Source organism: Haematobia irritans, chromosome 3 (assembly GCF_050003625.1).
Source record: "Haematobia irritans isolate KBUSLIRL chromosome 3, ASM5000362v1, whole genome shotgun sequence".
Classification (NCBI taxonomy): Eukaryota; Metazoa; Arthropoda; class Insecta; order Diptera; family Muscidae; genus Haematobia; species Haematobia irritans.
This window is the reverse complement of record NC_134399.1, coordinates 88504998-88517064: the sequence shown is the minus strand read 5'-3', so window position 1 is coordinate 88517064 and position 12067 is coordinate 88504998. Positions and strand designations below refer to the sequence as shown.

Below are 12067 nucleotides of genomic sequence, written 5' to 3'. Positions count from 1 at the left end.
CGGTATATAAAAAAGTATTTTGTGAGGCATGCAACATGGATGGGAGCATTATCTTGTTGGAAAGTCCAAACTTCACCATATAACTCATCTACAAAATCTATTAAATTGTTCTCCAATAAATCGACATATATCTCTGCGTTCATTTTTGAGGGGACAAAACATATTTTAGATTTTCCTCGTGCTCCTAAAGCTGCCCACCCCCGTTGGTGCGTTTATAGCAAGTTTGACGAGGGTACCGAGAATCTCGCCAATATTTGTAATAGCCGTCAGGACCATGCAAATTGACTTTCTTATTGTCGCTAAATATAACCGTTTCGAACTCTTCGTCCCAAAACTTGTATTTTTCTGCAAAATGAATATGTTAAGGAATTTTATTTTCGTATTTTAGTCCTATATCGTGCTTGATAATTTGCTGAATTCGTTGTCTAGTCACATTCAGACCCAATTCTACCTTTATTTCTCTGCAGCTCATATTTTCATTGGGAGCAAGTTGACGAATATGTCGCATTGTCCTTTGGTCAACGATTGGAATGCGCCCACTGCGTTTAGTACAACCATAGTTTGTGGAGTTTTTTAAAAAATTTCTAATCGTATTGTTTTTTTTTTGCCAGCTAGCTCCATTCAAATAATTTTTCCGCGTTATTCCTCTGAAAGTTCACTTCCTCGAGGCATTTTTCACTAAAGATTAAAAATGTGCACTCAATTTCTTCTGAATACATAACAAGTATATACGGCCGTAAGTTCGGCCAGGCCGAAGCTTATGTACCCTCCACCATGGATTGCGTAGAAGCTTCTACTAAACACTGCCATTCACAATCGAATTACTAGAGTTGAGGTAACGCTTGCCGATGGCAAGCTATCTTATAACCTCCTAACACCGTCTTCTAAATTGTAAGTAAGTCCATACGTGGTATATATTAAATCAAACAAGTATATACGGCCGCAAGTTCGGCCAGGCCGAATCTTATGTACCCACCACCATGGATTGCGTAGAAACTTCTACGAAAGACTGTCATCCACAATCGAATTACTTGGGTTGTGGTATCTTAAAACTTCTTATTCCTGCATGGTTGTTGGATACCATATACTAACATCACGTACCAAATTTCAACCGAATGGGAAGAATTTTGCTCTTCCAAGGGGCTCTGGAGGTCAAATCTGGGGATCGGTTTATATGGGGCCTATATATAATTATGGACCGATATCGACCAATTTTTGCATGGGAGTTTGAGGCCATATATTAACACCACGTACCAAATTTCAACTGAATCAGATGAATTTTGGTCTTCCAAGAGGTTCCGGAGGTCAAATCTGGTGATCGGTTTATATGGGGGCTATATATAATTATGAACCGATGTGGACCAATTTTTGCATGGTTGTTAGAGACCATATACTAACATCACGTACCAAATTTCAGCCGGATCGGATGAAATTTGCTTCTCTTAGAGGCCTCGCAAGCCAAATCGGGGCATCGGTTTATATGGGGGCTATATATAATTATGGACCGATGTGGACCAATTTTTGCATGGTTGTTAGAGACCATATACTGACACCATGTACCAAATTTCCGCCGGATCGGATGAAATTTGCTTCTCTTAGGGGCCTCGCAAGCCAAATCGGGGGATCGGTTTATATGGGGGCTATATATAATTATGGACCGATGTAGACCAATTTTTGCATGGTTGTTAGAGACCATATACTAACACCATGTACCGAATTTCAGCCGGATCGGATGAAATTTGCTTCTCTTAGGGGCCTCGCAAGCCAAATCGGGGGATAGGTTTATATGGGGGCTATATATAATTATGGACCGATGTGGACCAATTTTTGCATGGTTGTTAGAGACCATATACTAACACCATATACCAAATTTCAGCCGGATCGGATGAAATTTGCTTTTCTTAGAGGCCTCGCAAGCCAAATTTTGGGGTCCGTTTATATGGGGGCTATACGTAAAAGTGGACCGATATGGCCCATTTGCAATACCATCCGACCTACATCAATAACAACTACTTGTGCCAAGTTTCAAGTCGATAGCTTGTTTCGTTCGGAAGTTAGCGTGATTTCAACAGACGGACGGACGGACGGACGGACGGACGGACGGACATGCTCAGATCGACTCAGAATTTCACCACGACTCAGAATATATATACTTTATGGGGTCTTAGAGCAATATTTCGATGTGTTACAAACGGAATGACAAAGTTAATATACCCCCCATCCTATGGTGGTGGGTATAAAAAGACCGATTAAATACGTCTATAATTCAGTTTGACAAACTTTCCTATAGAAATAAAATTTTAACAAAATTTTCTATAGAAATAAAATTTTGACAAAGTTTTCTATAGAAATAAAGTTTTGACAAAATTTTCTATAGAAATGAAACTTTATCAATTTTTTTTATAGAAAATTGTTGTTGTTTTTTGATTTCAGCTTAAAACCATGCATTGACTAAACTACAAGTGTAGCTTAACCAACAGAGGAAAAGAACACTCAAAAAATAGTTTACTTGGATCCAAAGATTTTGACCTTCCTTAAGGATTTTGGTATTGATTCCGAGCCAAAAATGCGGCTTCTTTAAAATAAAGACATGTTTTAGGGACCTCCCTGGCTTTAAATCTAGGATCGATAAAATTAAAATTGGATACAGATCTCATTCATCGAATTTTTATTCTCTGTTTGCGATATATTAATAAATGTATTCATGTACAAACAAATTCCAGTTTCAAAATCCAAATTATACCAAGTACTTCAAAGTAAAAACTGTTTTCTTAATGCTAAAAAACTTTAAACCAAAGATGCAAATCTTTAAAATAAGTCTTAGCGTATATTTGAAGCATTTTTATCTTCAATTTAAAAATTCAATATGTCAGTTGAGTTAAAGACGATTTCTTTAAATTAAAAATGTTTTTCTTTATTTTAAGGAACATTTACTTACTTCAAAGATCTACAACTTCAACAGAGGGACGCAAAATTTCAAGATTTGTGTCCTAAATTTAATGAAAAAAATTTTTGAAGCAAGGATTATACACTTTCTTTTAATTAAATTGTCCTTATTTTAAAGAATTTTGTCCTTAGCATTGCGTAAATTTCGAGTCCTAAAATTTAAGTTGCATAATCTTCCATATTAGGTCAATATTTTTTTCAGTGAATGTTTGTCAAATTTATTTGGGCAAAGCCCTATAGACTGCAAGATGGTTGGATGGACGCACGTTTCGAAATTACCACATTCCTCAAAAAACAACAACAATGCTTAAAGAAAAAAACCAACAATAACAAAACAAAACGAATGAAATAAAATTTTAACAAAATATTCTATAGAAATAAAATGTTGACAAAACTTTCTATAGAAATGAAATTTTGACAAAATTTTCTATAGAAATGAAATCTTGATAAAATTTTCTATAGTAATAAAATTTTGACAAAACTTTCTATAGTAATAAAATTTTGACAAAATTTCCTATAGAAATAAAATTTTGGTAGATTATTTTTGGGGATCGACTATATATAACTATAGACCGATATGCCAATTTTGGCATGGTTGTTAGCGGTCATATACTAACGCAATATACCAAATTTCACCACGTACCAAATTTCAACCGGGTCGGATGAATTTTGCTCCTCCAATAGCTCCGGAGATCAAATCTGGGGATCAGTTTAAATGGGGGTTATATATAATTAAGACCGGTATGGCCCAATTTTTGCATGGTCGGTTTATATGGGGGCTATATATAATTATGGACCGATGTGAACCAATTTTTGCTTGATTTTTAGAGACCATATACTAACACATGTACCAAATTTCAGCCGGATCGGATGTAATTTGCTTCTCTTAGAGGGTCTGCAAGCCAAATTTGGGGGTCCGTTTATATGAGGGCTATACGTAAAAGTGGACCGATATGGCCCATTTGCAATACCATCCGACCTACATCAATCATAACTACTTGTGCCAAATTTCAAGTCGATAGCTTGTTTCGTTCGGAAGTTAGCGTGATTTCAACAGACGGACGGACGGACATGCTCAGATCGACTCAGAATTTCACCACGACCCAGAATATGTATACTTTATGGGGTCTTAGAGCAATAGTTCGATGTGTTACAAACGGAATGACAAACTTAATATACCCCCATCCTATGGTGGAGGGTATAAAAAAACTCTAAACCAAAGATGCAAAATCCTCAAAATAAATCCCAGCCTATATTTGAAGAGTTTTTATCTTAAAACTAAAGATTTAACCCTAGAAAGCTTAACCAACTAAATGTCACGGTTAAACTACACATACGTCTGTGGGACGTATCATAGTTTGTCACCATGTGGACAAAATTTGTTTTAAATTTTTGTACTTGCACCGATGTTATTATCATTTAAACACGTTTTTAGCTAAACTTTTATTTATTGTGTAACAAAAAATCACATTTTCAGTACTCATTTCCATGAGGGAGAGCGAAAAACTAAAAAAATGCATACGTCTCTCAGACATAGATAAGCTGTCTAGGTTTAATATATCAGCCAATTTAATGGCGATTTCTTTAAATCAAAAATGTTTTTCTTTACTTTAAGGAAATTTTTCCTTAGTTCAAAGACAAGCGACATTAACGAAGGGACGCAAATTTCCAATATTGTGTCCTAAAAAAGGTTTGAAGCAAAGTTTATAAATTTTCTTTCAATTAAAATTAAGTTGCATAATCTGTCATAGTAGGTCAATATTTTTTATAGTGTACGAACGTTTACCCGAAATAATTTCTTTTTTGTTTGGGCCGTTTTAGGAGCAAATCATTTCACGGGAATGAGCAACTGAAAAAAAAGCATGCCCGGTTCCAAAGATTTTGTCTTTACTTTAAAAATTTTGGTATTGATTTCGAGCCAAAGAAGCGGAGAATACAAGTAAGGATACTTTTAAGACACAATTCTCTTTTAAATTTGGGTTTTGTGTACTTGCTTCTAGGAAGCAAATTTTAATTTTTCGTTTTTCAGCTTTGTTTCTTCTTATGCTATTAAAGTCCTTTAAAATCGAGTTAGCGACAACTTTATTTTCCAAATGAAGACTCGACTTACAGTAGAAATTATGCTATGTTTCGAGTAAAAAACGTCTTTAAAATAAAGTGTTGAAAAACATGTCCTATATATGAACGATTTTTTGCTTTGTAATCAAGATGCAAAAAGACAACAAATTTAAAGACAATTTCATTAAATTTAAAGAATTTTTCTGAATTATTAACGTCAATTTGACCTTAGCCCAAACATTTTTTCTTTCATATTATGATACCCATTTTTAAGTGAAATCACTTAATTATAAGGACAATACGACTTCATTGAAAAGTTTATCTACTTTTGGACAGGGAAAAAGACTTTATATTGGAGAAATGCGTCTTCTATGCTAAGCAAAATTTGCATTCGTATTTTAAAGACATAAAATCTTTGACCTCACAACAATATTTTTTTCAGTGCGGTATTTCGTTTTTTTTTTTACTGAGTTCCATATACTTCAAAACCGATATGTCAACATGATTACAACGGCAGACCGCTGTCTCCAGATCATCTTACATTGTTAGACTGATCAAGAATATTTCTCTGAATGGTCAGAACTTCATATGTCCATGCATTACAAATGAAAGGGCACTTTGTTATACCATCCATCATAGGATGGGGGTATATTAACTTTGTCATTCCGTTTATAACACATCGAAATATTGCTCTAAGACCCCATAAAGTATATATATTCTGGGTCGTGGTGAAATTCTGAGTCGATCTAAGCATGTCCGTCCGTCCGTCCGTCCGTCCGTCCGTCCGTCCGTCTGTTGAAATCACCCTAACTTCCGAACGAAACAAGCTATCGACTTGAAACTTGGCACAAGTAGTTGTTATTGATGTAGGTCAGATGGTATTGAAAATGGGCCATATCGGTCCACTTTTACGTATAGCCCCCATATAAAGGGACCCTCAGATTTGGCTTGTGGAGCCTCTACCAGAAGCATATTTCATCCGATCCGGCTGAAATTTGGTATATGGTGTTGGTATATGGTATCTAACAACCATGCAAAAATTGGTCCACATCGGTCCATAATTATATATAGCCCCCATATAAACCGATCTCCAGATTTGGCTTGCGGAGCCTAAAAGAGAAGCAAATTTCATCCGATCCGGCTGAAATTTGGTACATGGTGTTGATATATGGTCTCTAACAACCATGCAAAAATTGGTTCACATCGGTCCATAATTATATATAGCCCCCATATAAACCGATCCCCAGATTTGGCTTGCGGAGCCCCAAAGAGAATAAAATTTCATCCGATCCGGCTGAAATTTGGTACATGATGTTGGTATATGGTCTCCAACAACCATGCAAAAATTGGTCTATATCGGTCCTTAATTATATATAGCCCCCATATAAACCGATCTCCAGATTTGGCTTGTGGAGCCTCTAAGAGAAGCATATTTCATCCGATCCGGCTGAAATTTGGTACATGGTGTTGGTATATGGTCTGTAACAATCATGCAAAAATTGGTCCACATCGGTCCATAATTATATATAGCCCCCATATAAACCGATCCCCAGATTTGGCTTGCGGAGCCTCAAAGAGAAGCAAATTTCATCCGATCCGGCTGAAATTTGGTACATGATGTTGGTATATGGTCTCTAACAACCATGCAAAAATTGGTCCACATCGGTCCATAATTATATATAGACCCCATATAAACCGATCTCCAGATTTGGCTTGCGAAGCCTCAAAGAGGAGCAAATTGCATCCGATCCGGCTGAAATTTGGTACATGGTATTGGTATATGGTCTCTAAAAACCGTGCAAAAATTGGTCCACATCGGTCCATAATTATATATGGCGCCCATATAAACCGATCCCCAGATTTGAGTTGCGGAGCCTCAAAGAGAAGCAAATTTCATCCGATCCGCCTAAAATTTGGTACATGATATTGGTATATGGTCTCTAACAACCATGCAAAAATTGGTCCACATCGGTTCATAATTATATATAGCCCCCATATAAACCGATCCCCAGATTTGGCTTGCGAAGTCTCCAAGAGAAGCAAATTTCATCCAATCCGGTTGTAATTTGGAACATGGTGTTAGTATATGATCTTTAACCACCGTGCCAGAATTGGTCCATAATTATATATAGCCCCCATATAAAATATTCTCCAGATTTGACCTCCGGAGCCTCTTGGAGGAGCAAAATTCATCCGATCCGGTTCAAATCAGGCACGTGGTGTTAGTATATAGTCGCTAACAACCATACCAAAATTGGTCCAATCACACAAAAATTGGTCCATATCGGTTCATAATCATGGTTGCCACTGGAGCCAAAAATAATCTACCAAAATTTTATTTCTATAGAAAATTTTGTCAAAAATTTATTTCTATAGAAAATTTTGTCAAAATTTTATTTCTAGAGAAAATTTTGTTAAAATTTTATTCGGTTCATAATAAAATTTTCATCATTGTCAAAATTTTATTTCTATTGAAAATTTTGTCAAAATTTTATTTCTATAGAAAATTTTGTTCAAATTTTATTCGGTTCATAATCATGGTTGCCACTCGAGCCAAAAATAATCTACCAAGATTTTATTTCTATAGAAAATTTTGTCAAAAGTTTATTTCTATAGAAAATTTTGTTAAAATTTTATTTCTGTAGAAATTTTTGTCAAAATTTTCTTTCTATAGAAAATTTTGTCAAAATTTTTATTTCTATAGAAAATTTTGTGAAAATTTTTGTTTCTATAGAAAATTTTGTTAAAATTTTATTTCTGTAGAAAATTTTGTCAATATTTTATGTCTACTTTGTCAAACTGAATTATATACGTATTGGATCGATCTTTTTTGATTTAATATATACCACGTATGGACTTACATACAATTTAGAAGATGGTGTTAGGAGGTTTTAAGATACCTTGCCATCGGCAAGCGTTGTCGCAACTTAAGTAATTCGATTTTGGATGGCAGTGTTTAGATGAAGTTTCTACGCAATCCATGATGGAGGGTACATAAGCTTCGGCCTGGCCGAACTTACGGCCGTATATACTTGTTAACCCTCAATCGTATTTATGGCGTAATATATGAGCGAAATCCATAAATTAGCTAAACATTTATATACACCGAAAAAAAGTGAACTGTTTTATAGGAAGAATGAACTACCACGCACGAAAATTGAACTAAATTTTACTCCACATTTTGAGATTTCCACAAAGCGTTGTTAAAACCAGGAAATTTATTTTAACTAAAAGTAAAGAAGAAAATCATTTGTTTTAGTTCATATTGAACTTATATGTACGGTCATTGAACTTTATACTCACGTTTAGTTCATAAAATTTTTGAGACATACTTAAAAAAGTAAGATTTTATTAAGCTGTGTAGATTTTATAAATAAAAATAAGCTAAATTTAGCGTTAATTTAACTACGAAAATTTTATTCTGTGTAAGTATATAAGATGATTAAGTCCTATTATGAATTTATAGTTCTACAATGTTTTAAATATTCGTGGAAACATATACCGATAAGTAAAACGCAAAGGTGTGAACTATTATCACTTGAACTGTAGAAGCAAATTAACCGCATCTCTTAACTAACAATTGGCTGTTTCAAATATTTGAACTAATCTAAAAAACAAAAGTTAAAATAAAAGTAAAACCAAACTGAAACAATGGTAGCACTTTGTTACTTGTTGGCAAAATTTGTACTATAAAATCCCTCTTTAACATTGACACAGCCATCAGTCGATATCATCAATCCATTTGAAGAACATTCTTACGAAATATCAAAGCTATAATTCTTACGGACTTTACATAGAAAATATAATTTTGAAAAGTCGCAAAATGAAATCTCATGTTTGTGTGATTGCATTCATTGCTCTGTTAAGTCCAACTTATGCCACATTCGATAAGTTAGGCCTGTTATCTGGTGGTGCAGTGGGATATAGCAATGGCGGTGGATACGGTGGAGGCTATGGTGGTGGATATGGTGGAGGCTATGGCGGTGGATATGGAGGCGGAGGATATGGTGGAGGCTATGGTGGAGGCTATGGCGGTGGATATGGAGGCGGATATGGTAATAACGTTAAAGTTATTAAAGTCACCGTAGTCCCTAGCAGTGGCGGTTATGGTACTGCTTATGGAGGAGGTTTTGGTGGCTCTTATGGCGCTGGCTATAGTGGTTCCTATGGCGTGACACCAGTTGCTGCTGTCACTACTCCCGTTATAACTGCTGTTACAACACCTGTTGTTACACCGGGATTTGGTGGATCATATGGCGTTGGTTCTTATGGAGGTGGTTCTTATGGTGCTGGATCTTATGGCTATGGTAGTAATGTTCTTCCTTCCTTTTCTTATGGAACTGGCTATAGAGGTGGTGTAGGCTTAGGCTATGGAGCAGCTGCCGATTGTTTTTAAGTCTTGAATATTTCGATATATTGAGTATTTGCCTTGTCGTTACTCCTTGAGCGACCGTTTTTATTGACAGTATTATTTATATAAACTTGTTATGTTGAAATAAATTATATTTTTTGTGTTCTAAAGATATTCGCAAAATAATTAATATTAGAATCTGACAGTGAATACTATATACACAAAAAAAGTAGACTATTTTATACCAAGAATGAACTACCACACGGACGAAAAAGACTGTTTTTCATATGTTTGCGTGTAAAAATTATATGTTTGGAACTCAAATTTTTAACACAATATTTTTAAATGCAAGCATATAATGTTCATAAACTAGCATAACATGTTTCGGACATATATGTTAATATGTTAGAACATATTATGTTTGGGACAAAAAATGTTTGTAAATATAATATGCTTAGATGCAAACATATATTAATTTAGAATTAGTCTATAAACATATATGTGTTTAGAAAGAGAGACCTAGAGAGTATGCTGCAAGTAAAATAATGAAAGTAACCAATTGACGCTTTAAAAATATATCCACATAAAGAAAATTTCATTAAAATTTTTTTCTACCAGTGTATGCCCTAAGGTGAAACATAATATGTTTGAACAATACAAACAATATTTTGTTTGGACCAATCCTGAAAATATATATGCGATACAGAAGCGATTTTTTTTTGAGGATATACGTGCGAAAATTCTACTAAATTATACTCCACATTTTGAGATTTCCACAAAGCGTTTTTTAAAACAGGAAAATGTAATGTCCTGTTGCACTTTTTAACTACATCTCGCGAAATTACATCCTCTCATAGTAGAAAAAATTAACTAAAAGTAAAGAAGAAAATCATTGCACTATGGGCGGAAATCGCAAAACAGCGGCAAAAAGTCAAATTTTCAAAGTGAAAAATTATTCCAATTGAAATTACTTTAGAACATCTTAGAAAGTACAAATCAATGTTTACCAAAATTTATGAAATTTGCGTGTAATCAAGGAGACCAAAAATTGAAAAAGTTATATTTTTTTCGCAATACAAGTGAATAAACAAAACTTTTAAATGTGGATTGTAGTAAGAGGAGAGATGAGTAGTTCAAACTGTTGTAATTACTTTAAAAAATATTTTTGTTTTTTAACTTGTATTTGTGGCTTTAACAGTGCTGTTTATTTGTGAAAATTTTAGTACATACGTAAATTTGCGAGGAATAGATCTAAAGTTGTTAACGATTGTTAATGAAACCCTGTTTTTGTTATTATACATGAGAAAGTATAACAGGTTGGCTGATAAGACCCCGGTCTGACACATAGATGGCGTCGTTAGTATTAAATGCATATTATTTTTATATAGTACCAACCTTCAAATGATTCGTGTCAAAATTTGACGTCTGTAAGTCAATTAGTTTGTGAGATAGAGCGTTTTTTGTTAAGCAACTTTTGTTATTGTGAAAAAAATGGAAAAAAGGAATTTCGTGTTTTGATAAAATACTGTTTAATGAAGGGAAAATACGGTGGAAGCAAAAACTTGGCTTGATAATGAGTTTCCGGACTCTGCCCCAGGGAAATCAACAATAATTGATTGGTATGAAAAATTCAAGCGTGGTGAAATGAGCACGGAGGACGGTGAACGCAGTGAACTCCCGAAAGAGGCAGTTACCGACGAAAACATCAAAAAAATCCACAAAATTATTTTGAATGACCGTAAAATGAAGTTGATCGAGATAGCAGAGGCCTTAAAGATATTGTTAAAAATTAAAAAGCTCAACGAATTTACAAAAAACTATTTGAAGCAATATTTATTGTTGAACGATTAGAAACAGAAAAAAGAATACAGAATTTTATTTTCTAAATGACATAATATAAAAGTCAAATTCATAGACTACTACGATAGATAGATGACAAGTAGAAATTATTTAAATTGTACAAAGTATGAATATAAAAACTTCAACACGCCTCCTCAAATTAAATAATTTCTTGAACACCCATTGATGATATAAATTGTTTATGTTTGATTCGAGGTAGTGGTTTTGTTAAAACGTCAGCAGGCATTTCACTCGTAGCCATATATTGAATATCGACAACTTTATCTTCAATTGATTGACGAATAAAATGATACCTATAATCAATATGTTTGGTTCGAGAATGATGTCCGCCATATTGGGCCATCGCTTGAGCACTTTGTGAATCGCTATAAATTTTTGTCGGATTGGTATCAACAAATCCCAATTCGGATGTTAAATATCGCAAGTAGTAGGCCTCTTTAGCTGCCTCAGACAGTGCTATATATTCAGATTCGGCACTCGAAGTAGCAACTACACGCTGTTTTCTTGATTCCCAAGATATTACGGCTCCTGCGAGTGTAAAACAAAATCCAGTTTGCGACTTTCTATCATTAGAATCATTCGCCCAACTAGCGTCGACGTATCCGATGATGGGCAAACCAGATTTTTTATAAGTCAGAGTAAAAGTTTGCGTTGAATTCAAATATTTTAATACATTCAGTGCTGCATTCCAATGTTGCTTACGGGGGTCGGAATTGAATTGAGATAGCATATTGACACTACATGCTATATCTGGTCTACTAAATACCGAGAGATGCAATAGAGATCCGATGAGCTCTTGATATTTGGTGGTATTTACTTTTTCAGCTTCTTCTGGAATTTTTGGTTCTTTCT

At 34.5% G+C, this 12067-nt stretch overlaps 1 protein-coding gene across 1 annotated transcript; it reads left to right on the top strand.

Moving 5' to 3' along the window:
- Positions 1-8741: 8741 nt before the first annotated feature.
- Positions 8742-9525, top strand: LOC142229232 (uncharacterized). Its single transcript, XM_075299774.1, has one exon. It carries the CDS (start codon positions 8828-8830, stop codon positions 9398-9400), a length of 573 nt encoding a protein of 190 aa, XP_075155889.1. The 5' UTR covers positions 8742-8827; the 3' UTR covers positions 9401-9525.
- Positions 9526-12067: the final 2542 nt, after the last annotated feature.